This window comes from Empidonax traillii, unplaced genomic scaffold, assembly GCF_003031625.1.
Source record: "Empidonax traillii isolate 1590-97213 ecotype Southwest subspecies unplaced genomic scaffold, ASM303162v1 scaffold72:size2462915, whole genome shotgun sequence".
Classification (NCBI taxonomy): Eukaryota; Metazoa; Chordata; class Aves; order Passeriformes; family Tyrannidae; genus Empidonax; species Empidonax traillii.
In genome coordinates this window covers 1,865,545-1,889,240 of record NW_020955265.1, presented here as the reverse complement: position 1 = coordinate 1,889,240, position 23,696 = coordinate 1,865,545, and the positions used below count along the sequence as shown (strand labels likewise).

The window sequence follows — 23,696 nt, the reverse complement described above, 5'->3', positions numbered from 1 at the left end:
TATCTAGTGTTGTGAACAGTAGTTTTTATGCCTCTTCCAAAGGAAGATTACTCATCTGAAAGTCCTCTATGACTATGCTGGATACATAATGAATACGGAAAGCTACATGATAAAATGCAGACAGTCATCAGCGTATTCAAACAGTTCAAATACAAACTGAGAAGTCTCTGGGTAGTTCAAAGTTGGCACAGGACTGTTAATTCTCTTAATGAAAATTACTCTCCCAGGCAATCAGCAATAGGACAAGAGGGCATGGACTTAAGCTCTGTCAAGGGAGGTTTAGGTTGGATATTAGGAAGAAGTTCTTTACAGAGAGCATGATCAGGCATTGGAATGGCCTGCCCAGAGAGGTGGTGGATTCACCGTCCCTGGAGGTTTTTAAGATGAGGTTGGATGTGGCACTGAGTGCTGTGATCTGGTAATCACAGTGGGGTTGGATCAAGGGTTGGACTTGATGATCTCGGAGGTCTCTTCCAACCCAGTTAATTCTATGATTCTAATGAACAGATAGTACATACATTGGTTATCTCAGGTCTTCCAAAGGTAACACCCTCTATAAAATCAAAGACAACAAAAAAAATTTCTTGAATTAATTGTAAGAGACAGTCTGTAAAGTCAAAGTATATTTAAAAAAAAAAAAAAAGGTGAATTTACTACAACTATGGTTAAAATGATGAATGAAAACTCTTTTCTAATACAGGTGATTTCAAAATTACACTTGAAACTTTTCTGTTTAAATTCACTTGAGCATGACTGGTATATGCTGCTTATTTGTAGTATAAAAATTATACCAACACTACTTGATGCTCCTACTAGAACTTTTCCACTATAACTTGAACACTATAATCTGATTGAAATAACATGAAAGAATGCTTTAAAGAAAAGCTGGCCAATCTAAAAAGATGCAAAAAGCTATACAGTAAATTTAGCATAGGTTTTTGCAATAAAGGAAACAATCATTATTAGTCCAGTAAAAAAAACAATCTAGTGGAAAAAGGAAGGGAAATCATAAAACATTGCCAGATCTGGTTAACCCAATTTGAAAAACAAGTTTTAAAAAAAAAAAACTTGCAATATTTTCAGAGGATTTAATTAATGGAATATCCTGAGTTGGAAGGGACCCATAAGGATCATTGAAGTCCAATCCTTAACAAAACAGTTAGGTTTCAATCATCAGCTTTACTGTTGGGTATTTATCATATAATACCAACTCTTCAACGTTTTTCTCTCAAGACACTATTATTGCTAACACAGTTCATATATTATGAGCACAAAATAACACCACATGTAAATATAAAACAAATAAACTTCTTGTTCCATGGTGTCATCTATTTCTGTATGAAAATAGCCAATAAAATAAAGCAGAGATACTGTAACTAATTAAAAATTTAGAGAATCCTATTGCCTCACATATTTATCCCATGAAAATACGGAACTGCAATTTTTTAGCTTCAAAAATAGCTTTTTTTATACCAGAAATATTGTTTTCCAGTGCAAGCTTGGAAACTATCTCATGTCATTTTCTGTCAAAGATGTACTCCAGATGCTGAAAATTAAGGAACTACTTTTAATTTTCCCACATTTGTACATGGTTATTCATACACAATAACCTATCTGTACACAGACCAAGGAAGAAGGACTTCAACTTCCAATAACTGATCTGTATTGTAGTATTCTTCCTCTTGTCTGATACATGTTCCTTATTTATTATATATGTTGTGATACTCCCTTCCCCCTATTTCTAATATAAAGACAGATTAAGAACTTCCATCTCCCTCCCCACTGCTTTCAAGAATTCCAGACAAACTACTGGACTGCATTGCCAGGTAAGTTGCATTTTAAACTGAATGACTCCAAACAACCAATACTTTGAAAGGAGATGAGTTACCCAGGTGCCTTCTTTTCTTTCACATTGCATAAGAGGGGCTTCTTGCAAGGAGATTTACTTTCTGCATCTTCCAGCTTAGTTGTTTCTGGTCCAGTTTTCCCAGAGGGTCGATTGTGAGCCGAAGATTTCATACCTACGTGACCAGGGCTGGGGCATTTTCTGTCACTGTTTAAAACAAATTAACAGAATGTTTAAAAGTTGAAGCAGTCAAGCTGTTGTTTAAGTTATTTTCTCTATGGACAAAGAGTCATTAGTATAACGGAGGACATACAAGGTGGGTTTTTTTATTTTAAGAAATACATGGTTTACTTGCCACCAACAAAATTGTATACCTGAGATTTTCAGTAATCACAATACAGAACCATTAAATACAATACCATTAAATCAATGGTAAAATGATTAGGCACTTCAATAGGAACAGAATTTGTCCAATAGTATTTTTGATAATAAGCTGTCCATTTCCAATCCTTCTAACACAAGAACACTTTGAAGTATCATTTTCCTCCTATACTTTCTCTCCGATGATATACCACTATGCAACCTTTAAAATGCCATATGTAGCCTCTGAACTCGGACAATGAAAAAAATACCACTTGATACAGCTCCCACCAGAGAGGACATTCTTCAAAGTGCTACTGGATTCACTGGGATGGTACCTGGGCTACCTGTCAGCAAGTAATTAAGTCACTTCAGATTTCTAAAATCCTACATTTTATAAGAACAACTGATTCAAGCATTTCTCTTTGACAGTGTAGTATTTTGGGTTTTAAAGCATGAAGCTGAAACTGTCTCCAAGAATGCAATTTAAAATACCTTCTATTGAAAATATGTGGTCATTACACTGGGGACCAGAAATATTCACTACAAACATCCCCACTCTTACATTTATATTAATGAAGCCCTTAAAAAGAATGGAAAGCCTCTCTTCTCCTTTCCTTCCTAAATTCCCTATATATTCTCACAGTCCAAAATAAGCATAGGAATTGGTATCCACAATTTCTGAGATAAAATCGTCATCAGAAAATAATCATCTTGGTATCACACTCCTTTGTGTTTTCCCAGTGCTCCTGCTTAAAAGCTTCAGCTACAGACTTTAGCGTTGTTCTCCAAAAACTCAGTCTCACTAGTTTGATTCCTCACTCCTGCCATAACGACAGAATAGTGGCTGTTGGTTACAGAGCAACATTAATTTCGTCATATCTGTAAGGCCACTCCAGCAACAAAAGAAATACAAATAAATAATTTTCTTAAGTGAAACAAACTGGTAAACATTCAATTTTAAATTCCAGTTAACCAACTAGTGGTCTAGATAGTTACACTGAAGATGAAACCAAAGACTTGTTAAATCCTAGACAAGTAAAATCAGTATCAGCCTTTGACAGCTTGGTGACCTTTTCCATAAGCACAGATAAAACCATTTTCCCTCTCTGCAAATGAAAATGTAGATAAATAGGCAGGTCCTTCTCAAACTATTCAGCCATTGCACAGTTATAAATTGCACTGCAGAACACAGAAATAAAGTAGCACTGCTGTTAGTCATGGACATCGCTTCAATCATAATTACTTGATTACAGGAGAGGTGGATCTTTCACTTGCTTCTGCTTTTCTGTTTCTGGGGACAGGACTGGCCGCAGGCATCTCCCCACTCAACCGGTCAGGTAAGAGGCTTTCTTTGTTCAAGTTCAACTCTGAATATGGGCAGCTGACTGCACTAGAAGTTGAAGAAGAAAAATGACTCCTTATTCTCAGATTCTTTACAGATTTATTTCAAACAAAATGACATCTGAGTTTTCTACAAACAGATGCAATAAGTTAATACAAAAAAGATTAGAAAAACATGCAGTAAGTAGTCATACTTTAAAATGTTAGGAATTCCACTGATTAAAAATCCCAACCTGAATGACTTTTGCATTTTCTTTCGACAGCAACTTACGTAACGCAAACTGTATTAACTCATATTACAACATTAATTGCAGAAAATTGCTTGATGAATATTTAGCCTACTCTCTCCTAATTTTAATGGTGTTTATACATAAAATACAGGATGTCTTGAACTAAACCCATATCTCCAAATGAAGTCATATTACCATGGCTACTTTTATTGTGAAGGAGGGTATTTCTACCATGAAATGTCTACACAGAAGCTGCACTGCAAGGCCACAATATGAGGAATGGTGCACATCCTCTTACTGCAGCCAGTGCCCCATCTTTGCAAATGCCCTTTTGCGATATTCCATTAAGAGACTGTGATATTTTCCCGGTCTTTCTCAACATTCAACACTCCCTATTTCCCTGCACTCCAGCTAGGGAAAGAATTTGACACTGCGCATTGATATAACGGTTTGTAAATATTACTCTAACAAATGTGAAAGCTGTACTACTCAGAGTCAGAAAAAACTGTGTTTGCATAAAAAGTAGGGGAGGGAAAAACCGCAACACAAAACATAACACATGGGGCTGAACTAGGATTTTTTCTTTAGAAGAATGCTCTGTAGTGTTCAGCTGATTAGTCAGCTAGTCTACATACTAAACACATCAATGATAATATCCTAAACTCTGAAGAGTATATATATGCCACAACAGTCAATAACATCATGCTCAAGTTTTCAAAAACCTATGTCAGATACAGAAGAGGCTGTACTAAACACGATACTCTATTTGTGGCTCATGAGCTATGACACTAACTGAAATTATGCTTTCCTACTCATCTGCGTTATTACAAGCGCCTCTATAATGTTAACATGTAAAAAACCCATGTTTTACGATTTCACCTATTTTCTTTTCAAGAATGTAACTACTTGCCTTTCCATAAACCACTGCCATGTCTTATTTGTTTCACTATTACTTGCATGATTTCCAAACAGAACTGTCTACCTTGACAGCCATATGCCCTGCCACCTCCAAATTACAAAAATAAAGAGAAAAACAACAGCTTTCACTATCATGTCCTGTTTACAAAGCACAGCTTTTTTAAAAAGTGACTTTTTATTCAAAATATGCCGTACACTCTCCTTTTCCTTTACCAAGGAAGCTCTGGACTCAGGAGCATGTAACAACTCCCATAAGGGGTCTGGGCAGCATCAGTGATCTAATTTTGCTCTCATGAACATAAACAAGAATTTGGTGGAAATTTACATTCCTCTCAGCACTAGTATAAAAAGAAGAAAATGCCTTGAGGCTACACAGGCCAAGTCAGTCAGTCCTTGCTGGGGTTATCAAGACAGAAGTCCAGCAGCATGTCTGATTTTTTCAGTTGGTTCATTTGAAGACAAGACAGGAACTTTTTTTTTTGGTATTATTTTTAAATCCTTGAATAGCTATGCTGAACTTGAATTAAAAAAAAAAATACAGTTTGTGCTTTTCTAATCAGAAAAGAAATGAGATCTCTGTTAAAGGCCACTCTAAGCAGATGTTGTTCTGCAATAGCCTGTACAGTGTTTTCAAGGGTCATGCAGCCATATCCCCAGATGATCTAATGAAGCACAGAACAGTCACCTTTGCCTTCTTCTAAGGAATTTTTAGTTTACACAGCCAAGTAAGATATAGTCAAATGGGTAGATGGACTCTAAAACACTACACTTGAAACAGGGTATTTTTTTTTAATGAATTTTTTTAAGACATGGAACAAAATATACAAATACAAATTAACTTGGAACATTCACCTTTTATTTCTGATTTCTCTTTAGCAGAATCAGACATTTTATTTTAAATCTATTTATATATCTCTACTTACATTTATTTTTCAACCCCCTGGTTTTGTCTGTCTTAGGACTAGCCTTTGCCAAATGTCTTTAAAGCACAAAAAAAATTAACTGAAATATGGGGAAGAAAAGGAACACTAGGAAAGAAGGGAAGTTTCTTTATACTCTTAATTCCTTATGTTGCTGCACTTATCACAATGATGTCCTTTCTCCCTTTCAAACGAACTACAAGATGAAAGATAAAGGCTTCCACTCAGAGGTTTTAAGGCACAAATGCTAGTGGGATCTAAGTTCTTGCTGTGACAAACACATACCACTGCGATGAAATACAGTTATCAGAAACTCATGGATATATTGGTTAATCTCAGTTCTGCCACTGCTATAAGGCAAAGCATGTAATCATCTTTTGGCTTCCTATGCTCACAAGGGTATTTTGAGACTTCGTGTTTCTGAGCAGTTAAAGGGTTGTCACAAGGAAACACTGAACACAAGCAACGTGGTGTTTAACTTCAGTTGTGTACTATTAAGCAAGCCTTACACCACAATGAAATCTACAATAGGATTGTCATACTCCAGCAGGTTTTCTGTTCATCAACACCAATAATATATTTTAAATTAAAAGAAGAAAAAGAAAAGAAAGAGCCTCAATATTCAGTCCTTCATTATAACTTGATTGCTTATATACTGCCTTTTCCTTTAGTATTTTCTGGTAAAACAGAAGCTGAATGACAATTTCAGTCAACAATAGTTATAATATTAACAATGATTTAGAACACTAGATTCATATGAGTTTTTCTTTGTAAATAATCATTCAAGTAGCTGTATAATTTTTTTAAAACTCATTGATAGCCCTTAGATGTTACTGTTACTTGAGGCAACAAAAAGAGTCCTTGTGGTTTCCACTGTTACCTTTGGTACAACAAAACGCAGCATGAATGAACCTGTATACAAGTTACATGGTTTCCAATCAATCAGTAAATCCTCCTGAATCTCAATGCCTCCAAGCCTTCAGTTCAGTTGGAGAGCTTGTTCCTTAGGAATCTGAATTCTTGTCTACTACAAAGAATAAAGAAATTAATCTTTCTATTCCTTCACAATAGAAGTATTTGATTTATACAGGACTAAGTTTTTAAGACATCTCAAGGGCTCAGAAGTCTTGATGTTTACGTTATTTAATATTAAATCAGGACTTTTAACTCTTCTGTCACCTAAAACCTAGATTTTTGCTCCAGCTTACAGTTTGCTTTAGCACACCATTTTGAAAACATCAGAAGGTCAGAATGAAGATTCTAAACTGATCACATGTCCTTGGCTTTGGGGTACCAATGTCTGCCAGAGGCTCAGGAAAAATAGTAAGAAGCAAAAGCAGCAGGTACTTAAGGTGAAACCTCTGCTCTTCATCTGACAGGGCTGTACACCCTCCAGCACTGCTCCACAATTTTGAAACCAGTCCAGCACAAACATCTCAATTATCATCTGAGCTGTTTAAGTAAACAAACATTCACAGTCATACTATCTGGCACGCACACACACACACACATTGCACAGGAAAGTAATCAGCCATCTCTAAATGCTGAAGGACCATAGCACAGCAATTAGCTGTATACAGTACACTTCTAAAATGGCAGAAGAGCTGGCAATATGTGCATCCATGACATGTTTTCTGAGGAAAGGGAGCCACTGCTTCCAGGGTCCTGCATACAATGAGTAAAAACTGAACATCAAAAAAAGTTTCTGTTCTTACTGAATCATGAAAGATGAATTAAGGAAAAAGCCAATACATGGATTACTACTTCTTGTATACACAATTCTGATCACAAGCCTGGGATTTTCAAATCAACAGAGGTTTTACATAACCAGCCCTTTCCAGAACTCTCCAATAGAACACAGGTGCTGAGGTAGCATATCCCACCTGTGTCTATTTTGCAACTGCTCTTCTATCATACTCAAGATCTACGTCTAGGTAGAGTTACACACTTTTCGCTTTTCTATAAAGTTCAACAGTAGGAGGATAAAACTGGGCTACTAATAGGTAGGTGTGGGCCTTAGTCTTTTCCAGACATTTGAAGATGCTCCTATACTGCAGCAGTATACAAATTTTCTGATGCACAGAGCTTAGGTGGATTACTCAGTCTCACACCTAACATCAGAAGAGAACATGAACCAGAACGTAAACATTCTCTCCTAAAGTGAAGAAAAGTAAGGTAGCACTCTGTTCTAAGAACTCCAGTAATGAAGTACTTTTAAATATAGATTATTAGTCTTTCTGACCACTTGGACTATTTTGCAAACCTGTATCAAGCCATAGACAGGTCAAACCTGTATCAAGCCACAGGACAGGTTTAGCTGTACTGGTAAAATTGAGACACTTGAGTCTGACACTTGAGACTGGCATCAAAATCAGACAAGTTACTTTAGCAGACACTGAACAAACAGGTGCGACATCCTGCTGAACTGAGGTTTCCTGTGTTTCTGTCCTGTGGTTCTCCTACAACACAGCCTCCACCACGGCACACTCAGTTCACTTCAACTTACACAACTAATACATGTGAAGTTTCTGGCAAAAATCTTTATTTATGGAGACCCAAACCACTAATGAAGTATTTACAACCGACATCTTTGCATTATTGCTTGAACTGGAGAATTACTGCATGCATTAAAACACCAGAGTATACAATTCACAATCATAAATATGTAGGTGATCTGCATAATGCTAACCTGTACACCAGGCTGTTTCAACTGCACAGCACATAACCCAAGATCAACTGTTGATAGATACCGAGTCCTTATTAACATCAACTTTTTGAAAAAGTGCTTCAGCCCTGCTACATAATTAATCACCAAGGCTTTCATCTGATTCCTAAGGAACAAGCTCTCAAAATTATTTCAGAACTACTTAGCATTTTAAATTATCATCTTTTCTGCACACAGGCATTTATGCTGTAGAAAGACGTTGTACCTCATCATGAAAAAAAAAGATAAGCATGGTTAAATACACCTCAAGGTTGCCAAGATCAAAGAGCCAAGGAAATGGTACCTGATGCAGATAATTACACCAATTTCAAAATCTCTTTGTTAATTCAGGAAAAAAGTGACAGTACAATGCCAGAATTTTTGGGGTGACCTGGACCCTCAAGTTTGTATGCTCCAGATAAACAACAAATCTCTTTATTTTCCTCAAAAATGCCCAAGAACAAAACCAGAATATCAGCAGAGAGAGCAAACCAACACAGCTAGTGAATAAGATACTTACTACTGGTGTTAATTTTTTTTGCTATGAAACAGCAAATGGCTGTCTTATAATCAACAAAGTCTCTTTGGTTATATTTTTATACCCTAGAACTACCAGTTAATGTGCAAATAATAGGATTGCTAAGGCTGTAGTAAAGCTAAAACACAGTAGATTGTCATGAGTTTATTTCTTTTCTTAATATTGAGGATGAGTAAGTATAACAACTTTAAATAGCATGGAAAATGTAGCTATAAAAGAAAGGCTACAGAAAGTAAATAGACAAAGCTCTTACTCATCCCTTCCCTCTAAAACATTTGAACTTTTAATGCCAATGTTTATTTATAGAGATCATAAATTAAAAACTTTTCAGACATTCGTTTTCTTTTATTTTAAGTTTCAGCCTTAGGCTGAAGCCCACAGCTATGTCCACCTGATTCTAAGTAATCTAGATAGCACACGTAAGGAATCAGAATTTACTGCCTTACAGATCAGGTGTATTAATAAATCATACAAGACTCAAGTGTACTAGACTGTGAAATTAAATGGGTTTCAGACAAGCAGCCAGGAAGCTTTTTAGGCACGTCTAGTTTATTTCACATTTGCAATGGACTAAGAACATGAATGCAGTAGGTTACCATATGATAATTGAAAGATTGTACCCTCTTAAGGACTGACTTGTCTGTTTAAGGAGTTATTCTAGTTATTGTGTGAAATGAAGGAAAGGTATTAAAACTGGGGGGGGCGAGGGGGGAAGAAAAATAGCATGGACAGAAAAATACAACAAGAATACATTGAGAATAGCGTGAAAGACAATGATATGGCAGACTGTGTCATGACAACTCCACTACGTTCATAGTGAGAGAAGTTTGTCACTGGAGCTAACCTAGCTTTGTCCCTTCCTGGGGATAAAGCTTGTCCTAGCATCAGGAGGTCTTTTGCCTCCTCACAGAACAAATATAACGCTTCTGCTGTACATAGGGAAGAACTTGCAACAGAAGACACCTTTTGCACACCAAACATGTAAGAATACTGGGGGTTTTGCTGGCCGGGTACCTTTGTTAGGGATTAATCAGGACTTCAGCCAGTGTAGATATACCAGCAAAACCTTGTAGCATAATTCTAGACAACAGGACATAATTCTCTCATCAAAAACAGGAAAAGATTGCAGAGCTAACTTTTGGATCACAGTAGTTTAAAAAGATACTTTAAAAACACAAACAGACGAATAACCAAAGAGCAATCCCCTAAACATACGAGAGCAGAAAGAACAAAGTGGTACGACATCTGACAATCCTATGACTGTGTAATGGAAAAATTACAACAAAACTTGTGGAGGCTCTAATTTGCAAAAAGGTAATAAGATGATATTTATGACACTTAATTCTCAACTTAACACAAATATTATCTGTGTATCCTTTACTGACATATTCAGGAATAACCTCACACTAAATATTTTTAAAATAGTAAGTTTCACTTGGGAAATATTTTCCATTTACTCTGTTGTTGTCTCTCTGTCCCCCCCATTCCATTCTCCCATGCTACTGCTTTTCCTATGTCAACTACCCCTAGGACGGGATGTCCACATGTCTGCATTATACTTCAGAAGGTGTTCAACAAAGCATCTTTAGAAACACTAGGTACAAGCAGCAAGGTGTTATTCGGGAATATATCAATTAAAATTTCCTTTCTAGCATTTTTCCAAGCCAACAAGCAAATCCTTGCCTCTACAAACCAAGCAGAACAAATATACCCAAGCCATAATAAAATCAGTGGCCTCTTACTTAAAAAAGTTCAAAAGTTATTGGTTTAAACATTTCTGTATAATATTTGCAATCTGGACAGCAAGACAAAGAATCCTCACAGGAACAAAATACAGAGTAACTGAATCTACCAATTGTGACAAAAAGTAATGTACAACAAATCTCATCTCAGCATACCCTGGTGAAATGAAGTTACAGATTGCTAATGTTTATTTCAGCATGCTCACCATGGCAACTGAAATCATGGCATATTTAGGTTTACAAGATTTCCTTCTTCTTTCCAGCTTGGATCTGTTTTCTTGAGAACAACAATTTAAAAAACCATCTGCACACATCCCTCAATTGAAAGAATAAAATTAGTTTCGCAGAACATACCTATGATGGCCAATATGTCTTGCTCTTTTAATGTGTCCAACTCCCTTGCATCCTGCAGTGGGACATCCTCCATGCTCTAAAGCTTCCACCAATTCCAAGGGACCTGTATGTCAGGTGAAATTACAAAGGAGATTTTTAAAAAATTATCTAATATTTAAAAGCTATATAAATATGCAGGAAAACCAGCCCATGGTAGTAAACAGCGAGAAGTAAGTAAACAGAAGTACTTAAATAATGCATTCTGCAAAAGCATGATGGAGATTTAACCTAATTCACTGGAAGAATGATTTTATTCTGTGTGAGTAAATCTCTGTGAGAGAACTACATCTATAAAAAGAACACAAATCTTGAAGGAACTGCATGACATCAAATTCCTCTTCTACTAACTACGTTTAGTTGGAACTTGGTTGTTTTTCAAGAGCACAGAAGTAGTAAGTGACTCTATCCTTGTTCCTGAAGGCAGGGATGTGTTTATAATGGGTACTGACCTCATACATTTTTTAGCTAAAGTTTTCCAGTGAACAAGATGTGAAAACAAAGGCTGAAAATGCCACTTAAAAGAATGGAGCCATCAGGAGATTTTTTACATTTTCGCTCACCTGAATTTATGTGTCTATCTGATTTTCATCAACCTGTAACAATTGTGCCTGTAGAAACATTAAAGCATGTACCTGTCAAAACTGTCTTTGACACTCAAGCAAGTGTAGTATACAATCCATAGCTTCATAGCAGTGAGAGACAGACGTACTCCAGTATATGAAACTGAGAACATATGCTGCACATCTGCAAGCGTGCACTGTCCCTCTCCAGTACTGGTTTTACTCGAAAAGTACATGAACCTTTATCTCCCTCTACAGACAACAATACAGATATGAAAAGGTCTATTTACATAAATTTTTCTAGATGAAAGATAGATTCTTGCTCGCAAATGGATAAAAAAGGAAGAATTATTATGTATAATTAGAACAGTCCAAAAGGGTTTTTTAATAAAGGTTCAAGCTATGCAAATGTTGCAACACTATGACTACACTGAAGTCCAATGACTTATATATCTTTAAATAGTGTAACGGATGAGAGAAAAAGGATTTTACATCTTCTACCTTTATGAAAAAATTGATGTTTAAAATGTAACAAGTAAGCAGACTCAGAGAAAGAATTACCTGAATAGAGATGCTTTCGTAAGGAAGTCCTACCTTAATGATGTTCTGGTTTTGAAAAAACTAGCTCCCTATAAATGTTCTTTCTTCACTTAAAAAATTCAAACTTTTTAAAAATGTAATTTAAAAGAACTGCAACTGGTTATCTGTGTTTACACAAGAAGATGCTGCTTGCGTCGCTGTGAAACAATATTAAAATCACCAACACATGGCTCTTAAGTCCCCAGCTGTTATCAAAAGGTCATAATCCATCATGACAACATTACATCTAAAAAGACTATGAATATGTTAGTACTGGTAACTGCTCTAGAATAATATTGCTAACACTGCACAGAGTTCACACAAAGCTTCCAGTGTTATAGACGATCTGCACCTCATTGGTAAAAGGACTATCATACTGACTGAGGCAAAAATACTATCTTGCAAAATATTTTCTTCCCTCCTTATGAAACTCTTTCACAAGTCTGGTAATGCACTTTAAATTACTTGGAAAAAATATTAGTATTTTTATAATATTCTATATGGTAATAATACAAAGTCATACTGTTGGAAGACTATATTATTCAGCAATCATCCTATTTTATTAGTATTTGTGTAGCTTAGTTTTTCTATTTAATGTGCAGTCAACTTTGTCTCCTGCCACATTATCCATCTTCATTTTTGCAGCCTAGCAAAAAGTCAATTCTACCAGTCACATCCTAAAAGAGATGAAGAGTGCCTCCTAAGCCACCACTTAGAGGAGATGACATGTTGTATGTGACGGACATCTGTACCTTGTTTCTTTCAATGCCTCAAAAAATCAATTTGTATATTTTGTATTCCCACCTAGGCTAAGATTTTGATTTTTATTTTTGCAGTATTTGGTAACAGAAATGTTGCAACCTTATTCAGTTCTTTTGCCATATGATACAATTTTTATTTATGTGCCACAGACTACTTTTCCTGTTGGGCTGCTCCTTCAACACACAGGACAAACACCTCAGATTAAGAAGCAGATATGCAGCACCCTATCTCCTCATCATTACTCACTTCGTGCTCTGGCATTTACGGCACTCTATTCAGACTCTGAAGGCAGAATGATTAACTTCCTAACAGGTAGTCATCACTGTACTGTTGGAGTGCTCAGAAAAATAATGAATATACTCTGATCACACTCTGGATAGGAATTATTTCTTCTTGACATTTTAGAGACACTGAATTGAGGTACTATGATTCTCAGGTAATACATTCACACAGTCTGTGCGTGACTTATCCTAGTTATTTTACATTTAATTTTTTCATAGTACTTGGCATTGCTCAGCATTTCTTATTTTCTAAGTAGAGTTCTTTCTGATCTCGATACAGCTGTGAATGCTCAGCACTTGTGCAAACTTTACCTCAGAGTCACTACATAAAACAACGTCAGAGAAGAGCACTCACTTTAAAAAATCACCTGTTCAAAGTCTGTCTAAAGTGAATTCACTGCTGTTACCTAGAAACACAGTGGCATAGGCAGGGATATATTTACTACAAAAGTCTCTTCTTCCTTTAACCTTCAGTCTCATTTATCATATATCTCTCACTTCTTCAATAAGTATAACAAAATCCCCACAGAGGGCAAGGTGGTAAAAACAGTGTTATTATTCGTACCAAGCTTCTGTTACAATTTATTTTTAACACAGGCACCATTAATCCCTCTTTGCTCAGATGAAGAAGAAAAGGAAGTTAGCTGGTTTTGAGGATTTGCCACAGGATTTGAAAGGAGTGCCTTCTCAATGCAGTTTGCACTCCTGGAGCCAGAAGTCCACTAACCATCAAGACGATGTGAACAAAGGAAACAAAGGATCTTAAGAGTGATACCCTATCTATCCCTACTGAGTACCACAGAAGTTTCATCACTGGCTGCGAGAGGGTCAGGATTTTACAAAACAGATCTTTAACATTACTTCAGGTTTTGACTGTGGTTCTTATGCATACCAAGAAACACTCTATTTCCATTACAGTAAGGGTCAATAGAGCTGTCTATTAAAAAGTGATTAATTACTGACTGTTGATTTTTAACTACATGTCACATTTACATAATTTTGCATATCCTAGTTGCTTCTCTTCCTTGGATGGCACTGGCAGGGAAAAAGACAGCACAGTACACATGCCTTTTACCATCATTACATTATAGTGTGTTTCTCTTACTAAGTGGGGGCTGAAGAGGGTGTCCAGTTTTTGCACACCAGCCCGCAGGATGAATATCAGGGCTATCTACATCAGTCCAATAATCATAAATATTATCCCAGCCATCAAAATGAACCTAAAATAGAAAAAGGAAAATAATACATTTTAGATCACGAATATTCTTCATAAAATCAGTTCATCTAAGTAATCTCTAGAAATGACATGGCCATTAGAGAAATTACTTTCAGAGAACTATTTAAGTTACAGAGAAAATATGTGTACATTACATTCTGGATCCAGGCATATTCTCACTAAAGTAAAGGGAGTAAACAACCATATGTCATATGGTTGTTTACTACATTATCAAGCTCAAATCCCTGGAATAAAGCAGTTCTCACATTAGTTCTTACATTAGTACTTAAATTAAACATGAATTTCTGCCCTTTTCATCTCTCAAAAAAAAAGTCAAACAAAAATCCAAACGTTTTTTAATCTCCTGTTTGAATAGGATTTAAGAACAGCAGAGCAGTAAGCGAAGGACTATAACAATGGCATTTATCTATAAAAACCAAACAACCCTCCCATCATGTAAGTAACAATTTTACATAATCAGACTATACATGAAGAAGAGTTGAAACTGAAGAGAAAACGAAGGTTGTGACTTTCCAGAAAAACACGAGTATGGGTTATATGCACATTTTTTTTCAAGTGAAAGCTAAATCTTCAAATCTTACATGATCTCTGTAGTAGTAAACAGTTCAGATCTCTCATGCACACATGTGTGGATGCACGTACACACAGATACACACAGAGCTCTTTCAACATATGCTACACAGTCAAATTACTACCCTAGAAGTTACAAATCCTGTCATGTAATAAATTAGACTGGAGAGTGGGGCTTTTTGTTTGCTTTGGTGGGGTTGTTTTGGGGCTTTCTTCCATCACCACCTTGAAGTTAAGGTAGAAAATGTGTAAGTGTGAACATATTAGTTCTGATGACTCTCTACCACCAGTTAATTCAAATGACTTAAAATGAAATGTCAGCTGCATTTCCTACTTGAAATAACAGGTATGCCTAATAAATCTATACAAACTGCAAACACATATATCCTTCATTCCTTTCTAATATCTGGTATATGCTAGCCTTCCCAATAGTTAAGGGCTTCAGAATGTAAACTGGTTTTGTACAATAAAAGGAAAACTAACTCAAGTATACAACGTCTGCAAAATACATTAAAAACACATTAACTTTAATTTATCCAATCTGAAGTCCATAATTAATAAAAACATCAGAATTTCAGAAATCACTGATGAAGCACAAGAGATCAGGGCTATTTCCATCATATCTCACAAATATATCTCTCTTCTCCCTTTGGAATTTTACAGGTATAGATTCAATTAACCTACACCAAATAGTTTATATTTTATATAATATAATATTTATAAAAAATATAAATTATATTTTATATAATATAAATATCCAAGCAGCCCTCTGACACTAAATATTAAATAATCCCATTTCTTGATAAAATAGACAATAGTTGATAGTCTTCTATCAACTATTCCCAATGCAATTTTCCAACATATTCAACTCTGCTCTCTAATTACTTACCTCAACACAAGTAATTAAGAGGACAATAAAAAAAACCCTTCTGAAGGAATATTAATCAGTGAAACACATGAGTAAAGATTAGCAGGAGGGAGCAATGTGACTAATTTCTTCCCATGGTTAATTTTACAACTATAGGATTTGAATTTTACAAAGGCAGTTAATCAGGAAAGTACAATAAGTCAGAGAAACTTACTTTTATTCTATAGTCATCAGTATCTACAATGGTTGCTACTCTGATAAATACTGGATTTCTCTTGTCAACCACTTCAAGTTTCATGTTTTTCTGAAAGCTGTGAGAAGGTTTCTAGAAAAGAACAATACCATGTGAAACAGAACAAAACCTCAAAAATCTCATGTAGTTGTAAAATACATAAAATACATCAAAAACTTTCTGCCCTCATTTTCTCAAAACTGCCCTCCCTTTACAAAAAATTCAAGCATAAAAACATAATTCAAACCAGTGTTAATAAACTAGCAAAATAAAGTAATTACTTTGGATTCCAGGTTCTCCTGGAATGGACTGGATTCAAGTCATCCAAGCAAGCAAGTGGGAATCTTTACTTTCATTCAGTTTTTTTCCTAAATTCTCTAGAAATGTTTTCCTAGAGATTTCAATGCAGTATTTAACGAAGTATTACACACCAGTAGCCTGAAACATTTATGAAATTATCTACAGGAAACATAGTTGTGCTCTTTAGTATGTACTTTTGTTTCATTAATCAAACTATTTTTCAGACTCATACTATGAATTAATTATGTTTTCAGTATAACAGTAAATAATCAGAACAAACAAGACCAAACACCTGTTTTTTAAGTACTATTTTGGCAAAAATGGTCTCTTTGGTAGGAGTATCAGATTTTACCTTTCTCATCTACGGCTCTGAAAGCTAAAGTAAAATTATTTCCATTTTAAAGAAACATACAGAAGACGTTAAGATTTTTATTCTAGTTTTCTAGCAAAATAATGTATTTGTCCCTCTAGGACTTTCCAGACCATTGGTGTTTTTATTTCATCTGCAGCTTAAGAACATAATTTTCTTCCATAATACAATATGTAGTCTTCTGGAGCTTGTAGAGAGGGATAGAAAGCTGAATAGCCCCCCTGTAATCAAGGAGGAAACAGTTAGAGACCTGCCGAGCCACTTGGATCCTCACAAGTCTACAGGATCAGACGGGATCCACCCAAGGGTGATGAGGGAGCTGGCAGAACAGCTTGCCAAGCCACTCTCCGTCATTTTTCAACAGTCCTGGCTCACTGGGGAGGTCCCAGGTGATTAGAAGTTGGCAAATATCACGCTGATACACCAAAAAGGCCAGAGGGAGGACCCAGGAAACTACAGGCCTGTCAGCCTGACCTCGGTGCCTGGCAGAGTTATGGAGCAGATCATCCTGAGTGCAATCACACAGCAGCTACAGGATGGACAAGGGATCAGACCCAGCCAACATGGGTTTAGGAAGGGTAGGTCCTGTCTGACCAACCTGATCTCCTTGTATGATCAGGTGACCCACCTGATGGATGAGGGGAAGGCTGTGGATGTGTCTATCTGGACTTCAGCAAAGCCTTTGATACTGTCTCCTGGAAAAGCTGGCAGCCCCATGGCTTGGACAGGGGCACTCTGTGCTGGGTTAAGAACTGGCTGGAGGGCCGGGCACAGAGAGTGCTGGTGAATGGGGCTGCATCCAGCTGGCAGCTGGTCACCAGTGGTGTTCCCCAGGGATCAGTGCTGAGGCCAGTCCTGTTTAACATCTTTATCAATGATTTAGATGAGGGGATTGAGTCCATCATCAGCAAATTTGCAGATGACACCAAGTTGGGAGGGAGTGTCGACCTGCCGGAAGGCAGGAGGGCTCTGCAGAGGGACATGGATAGGCTGGAGAGTTGGGCTGATTCCAACAGGATGAGGTTCAACATGGTCAAGTGCTGCATCCTGCACTTTGGCCACAACAACCCCCTGCAGCGCTACAGGTTGGGCACAGAGTGGCTGGAGAGCAGCCAGGCAGAAAGGGATCTGGGAGTTTGAATTGACAGGAGGCTGAACATGAGCCAGCAGTGGGCACAGGTGGCCAAGAAAGCAAATGGCATCCTGGTCTGGATCAGGAACGGTGTGGCCAGCAGGACCAGGGAAGTGATCCTTCCCCTCTACTCAGCGCTGGTGAGGCCACACCTGGAGTGCTGTGTCCAATTCTGGGCCCCTCAGTTCAGGAAGGGGAGCTGAGGTTGTTTAGCCTGGAGAAGAGAAGGCTCAGGGGAGACCTCATCACTCTCTACAGCTCCCTGAAAGGAGGTTGTAGCCAGGTGGGGGTTAGTCTCTTCTCCCAGGCAGCAATCAGTAAGACAAGAGGGCATGGTCTCAAGCTCTGCCAGTGGAGGTTTAGGTCAGATATTAGGAAGAAATTCTTTACAGAGATGGTAATCAGGCATTAGAATGCGCTGCCCAGGGACATGGTGGATTCTCCATCCCTGGAGGTATTTAAGAGGAGACTGGATGTGGCACTTAGTACCATAGTCTAGTAACTGTGGTGGTAGTAGATCAAGGGTTGGACTTGATGATCTCAGAGGTCCTTTCCAACTCATCTGATTCTATGATTCTATTCTATATAGAAGTGTTACCATCTCAGGTATAGCTAAATACCTTCCTAGTCCTTGCTCAGGATATTCTTGCTGAGAACGTAAGATTAAGAAATGTTATTAAGCCAGATGTACCTTGGAGTGATAAACTGCAGGTCATTAATAAACTCAGTCATTAATAATCTGCTGACCCTAGGAACTGCTATAAACACCAGTTTTGCTTTTGTTAATCCAACTGCTCTTAGCAAAGTGTTACGCAGCATTAGTGTCCCTCATCTGAAAAGCTGAAGCAAATGTGCTTTACTGTGCTGTGAGACAAGAGGCTGGGAGCTTCCAGCCATCTGATACTGGCTCCCAATATCAATCCATGACGATTAGAGGGATGGAACATCTCTCCTATGAGGAAAGGTTGAGAGAATTGGGTTTGTTCCACTTGGAAAAGACACAGTTCAGGGATGACCTAATCGCAACCTTCCAGTACCTGAAGGGAACCTACAAGAAAGACAGAGGGATTTTTTTACAAGAGCATGTAGTGACAGGGCAAGGGGGAATGTATTCAAACTACTGAGGGCAGGTTTAGATTAGATATTAGGAAGAAATTCTTAATGGTGAGGCACTTGAATAGTGAGAAGCTGTGGATGTCTGATTCCTGAAGGTGTTCAAGGTCAAGTTGGATGGAGTTCTGAGAAACCCAGTCTAGTGAAAGGTGTCCCTGCCTACAGCAGGGGCTTGGAACTAGATGATCTTAAAAGTTCCTTCCAAACTAAGCCATTCTATGATTTTATGATTCCTTTCTGCATTGGTGACCATCACTGAAATCTTAAGAGCTCAGAAAAGATAGCTTTCACCAAAAGAAACCAGCAAGTACAAACATAAAAGAAAAGGATGTTGCCCACAAACACCCTAGTTAAGCTGGGGAAGCTGCTTGTGGATGCTGCCCATGGGTCTTAGCTGCAAAATTACAGAAAAAAAAAAGTCTACTAAATGGTGTTAGATACAAGCTCTCTCTTGGTTACTGCCCGAGGCAATGGACTAGATGGACAGACTAATCTCTTAAAATAATTCTTACACTGTATTTATTGCACTATATAAAATGTACAGATATAAATATATATCTTCAAAACATGTTATCATGACTCAGTAACTATCTCATTATTTCTAATAAGTAGGCAGTAATTTTCCATAGCAAATTACATTCATTAGTAATATATTTGTAGCATTTAATCTCATATACAATAATTAAAGTAATAAAGTAATAGTGATTTATAATAATCCGACTTCTAACAGGGAACTGCAAACTTACATAAAAATAAACCACATATTATGCAACTAATTAACTGGACACATTTGGAAACATAGGAATACCATATACATATTTTCTTCTTAAACTACTTAATTACATGAACTTAAAAATATAAGCATTTTCTCACCACTTTAAAAGCCCTTGCAGGTGCAGGTAATGAACTGGTTTCTTCCAAATACTTCTCCCAAGAAAAATGCTTAGCATGTGGATAATCTGGCATAGAAGAAATGTGATCAAAATTAAACATAGCAGTGCAAAAAAAAATAAAGCGTAATTTACAGAGTGCCTAACACTTTTATAATACTGTTCTGATTTATGCTTTGGACTTTTAAAAAAATTACAAGAAAGGCTCTTCTAAATTGTCTTGGATACATTCACCAGACAGGTCAAAAAAAGTCAACAGCCTTCTCACACACAATACAGAGAAGCTATTGTACACAATTGCTTTAGATAGAGGAATATTCTCTGATTCCCTCTGTAATATAAATAATATGGACTCAAAAAATCTGTCCATTTAATTAAACAAATTCATTCAAGTAATAAACAGTCACTCACAGGAAAACACAATCTAATGAGTGATAAGTTTGTACTACAGTTGAGCACACCTTACTACTTCTTATTCTTTTAGTGAGTTCTTTTCAACTAAATTTGTAACAAAATACCCTGGACCTCTATGGTAAGACTAATCTACAGAAGATGTTGCCTTTCTCAGTAAGTGTTATGTTTATAAACACTTTATGCAAGAAACACAAAGGTATCTCGGCAGGGCCCATCCTTCACTTTAGTCTGCATCAGAAGTTTAACTTGAAGTTTAAACACTATGATTCGTAATCTAGAAGAGAACAAAACCTATTTTAATTTGTTTTACACGGGATTTAGCTGAATAATAGGCTGCAATTAACCTCCTGACAGACAGGCTGCTTTTAACTTTTCAAGATTGCTGGCTACCAGAATTTCTGTCAAAGTTGGTTTTAACCAATTAAAATTTTCCATGTTCTCAGACCACAGATGCCGATTAAGGGTTATTTAGATCATCCAGCTGGACACAACAGTCCTGAAAAACAGTAGTGGTCTCTCATCCTAATGAATACACTGCCATTCTTCTGTATTGTCTCTCTCATAGTATTTTACTCCCTTCCAAAGACACTTACAAGTTTGATGCCTTGATTGTGTAGGGCAATTTTCTCATCAACCTGTTACCCGTTATTCAGTTTGCATCAACATGTTTTTCTTATGCAATGATCTCACACACCTGGAATTTGTTTTATTAGCATTTTTAGAATGTGAGTCTTACAATAAGTGGATACAGTCAGCCAAAAACTTTTTCATATTTCAAGGGATATCTTTTGTGGATAGACATCTCTACTAAAGTAGTATACATTTGCATATTTAACACCTAACATCTACTTTCAATACATTATGTCCTGCAAAAAAAAATTTACAACTCCACAAATATTAATTCTTAATTGCAGAAAGAAAAAATACATGAGAGGTAACAGTAAGATTATTGTAAGTTTTAATGATGTTAGCTGATTATAACCTCCTTAAATCTTTCAGACATGTAATAAGATACAAACCTGGTGGGGTGATGAGAGTTCTTTTATGTTCTTTACACCATCCAACAGGATGAATATGTGGGCTAGCTGCCTCACACCTGGAGGAGGGGGAGAAGAATAGGGCCTGATAATGCAGTTCTTCAGACAGCTTTCAAAACATGACATATAAGAGATACCTAAATTCAAAACAACCCATGACACCTTCAATTTACACTTAAAACTGCAAACATAACCTGAAGATAAGAACACATTTAACACAGACTTGTTTCCACTTCTACAGGCATAAGGCTTTATTTACAATTTCACTGGAAGATCAAAAAATCAAGTCCTTTAGGTCTGTGATAGATTTCCATTAAGAAACTATAATGCTGGACCTAAAAAATTCACATGTAGAGACTCCTGGTAGAATCATATTGGCTGGTTTCAAGAACACAGTAATCCCCACCAAAGACAGATGGAGTCTTGCAACGCTAAGATCAAAACTTTAAACCAAAAGCTTAAATATCTTGATTAATGATCCAAGTTGTACCTGAAGACAGAGGAGAAAATCACGCATAACTGAAATGCATGTCAATAACCAGCAAAAATTCAAAACTGTATTCTGAGTGGTTTAAATGGAGCTATAAATAAGTACTCTAACCCAGCAGCACAAAAGCAAAGTCTGAAAAAAACTGTCAAAGAAAAAAACCCCAACATTTTAGGTCCCAAACCGCATGAAAGAATCCAGAACTAATCCACGATCCAAGACTGCAAACTGCCATAAAAAAACTGACCAAACTCTTTTACCTAAGAGGTTAACAATGTCCCATATTTTCTGTCAAGAGCATCATAGTTTGTATTAGTGCTGTTGCCTGTGGCATGCCACAAGAACCACAGAATACTAACAGGGGCAGGGTGAGCTACACTTCACATGCTGGCATCAGTCTGAAGCGAGGAAAGATGGCTCTCTGGGTCAGTTACACTGTGCATAGAAGAAAGTGATAGTGGGTGCTGGCTATCAAGTTCTCTTACAAAAACTAAAAAAGACATACACTGGAAAAAAACAAAGTATATAAAAGTAGATGAGAGTAAATGTGTTTAAGCCCTCTGTAATATTATTATACATAGAACTATATATTCATAGTACATATATTATTTCATAACGTAATACATTTTGCACAATAGAACACACAGTGTATATAATATATACTGTATATACTATAATTATTATATTACTACTCAATATTATTAGGAAAGGCAAAAAGACAGACTGATCTACAAGAAAAGTAAAAAGCTATCAGACTGTGCTGTGAAACCTGCATCATCCCTACGTCTGCACTGATACTTAATGATTGTTTTTGAGTTGGCCAAACAATTAACCATGTTTTTTAAATTAAGTACACAGTACTTACATAATCAGACTAAGAAACATGATGCTGACACAAAAAGCTGGCATTATTCTGCATGGCACTGTACTACACGGTGCAAACATACTATTTGCCTCTGCAGATCTGTCCTTAAGGACCTTGCTTCTCTTAGGAGCCTGCCCCACCTAACTACTTCTTTAGTTAGATAAATTCCATATTACAGAGTGCTATCTCTCTCTTCCACTATTTCCTAAGCCTAAAGGTGTTTCAGTAGCTGACCTTAAATATTTCCATCTACACCTCCTCTCTCTCTCTTCTGGAGAACCCCATTAGCATTTTCACCTCTCCAGTGACCACAAGCTCAGCGTCCCACTCACTCCAAGGACCCACCAAGACCAACAAACTGAAGCCTGAGTATGGCGAAGTAGCTAAGGCTACTTCAGTCCTGGTTTCCCAGGGAAGGATCAAGAAAACAGCCTTAAATAGACAAGCAGTGGTCTAGACTGAAACACCATCTCCCATCCTGCTGTTTTCCAAACACTGCTCAAATATTTAATGAGAAAAGAAGACAAGCAGAGAGCATCCATGCATGAAGACAGTACTTCATATACAATAATAATTGTATAAAATATCTAAACACTCACGATCCAGTTTCTATTTAATCCCTCTCTGAAGTCAACATCTCCAGCATTAGGTTGGAGAATAACAGGTATTCTCTCCACTTTCCCTCAGCCTAACAGTTACTAATGCAAAATGTCTGAACAGTGTGGATCTACCCTCTCTCTGAGTGTTACACGCATTTATCTGTATCCACTCAGAAAGTATTAGCATGCTGGAAGTTTAAATTAAGTTTCCTTAATTAGCAATACTAATTTATATGTTTTTAAAGTATCACATGCTGATAATCTGCAATACCTAAGAGGATGCAATGAACTGTGCATGACAGAAAAAGAAGTTAAAAGTAAATTAGCAGGCACTCTATCATCTTAAGGCTCAGATCAAAATGTGAGGTCTGTAGATCTTGAACACAAACATATTTTAAGAATTGC

At 36.8% G+C, this 23,696-nt stretch overlaps 1 protein-coding gene across 6 annotated transcripts in view; it reads right to left on the bottom strand.

Annotated features, from left to right (window-relative positions):
* Window positions 1–23,696, bottom strand: part of L3MBTL3 (L3MBTL histone methyl-lysine binding protein 3) — a 78,585-nt gene that overhangs the window by 12,562 nt on the left and 42,327 nt on the right. For all 6 annotated transcript variants that reach the window (XM_027880568.1, XM_027880570.1, XM_027880569.1 and 3 more), the window contains 7 exons: window positions 21,323–21,399; window positions 19,873–19,958; window positions 16,067–16,177; window positions 14,283–14,397; window positions 10,957–11,059; window positions 3,453–3,599; window positions 1,889–2,053 (listed from right to left, as the gene is read on the bottom strand). In XM_027880568.1, the coding sequence (XP_027736369.1) occupies window positions 1,889–2,053; window positions 3,453–3,599; window positions 10,957–11,059; window positions 14,283–14,397; window positions 16,067–16,177; window positions 19,873–19,958; window positions 21,323–21,399 (804 nt within the window). The remainder of the gene's footprint in view (window positions 1–1,888; window positions 2,054–3,452; window positions 3,600–10,956; window positions 11,060–14,282; window positions 14,398–16,066; window positions 16,178–19,872; window positions 19,959–21,322; window positions 21,400–23,696) is intronic.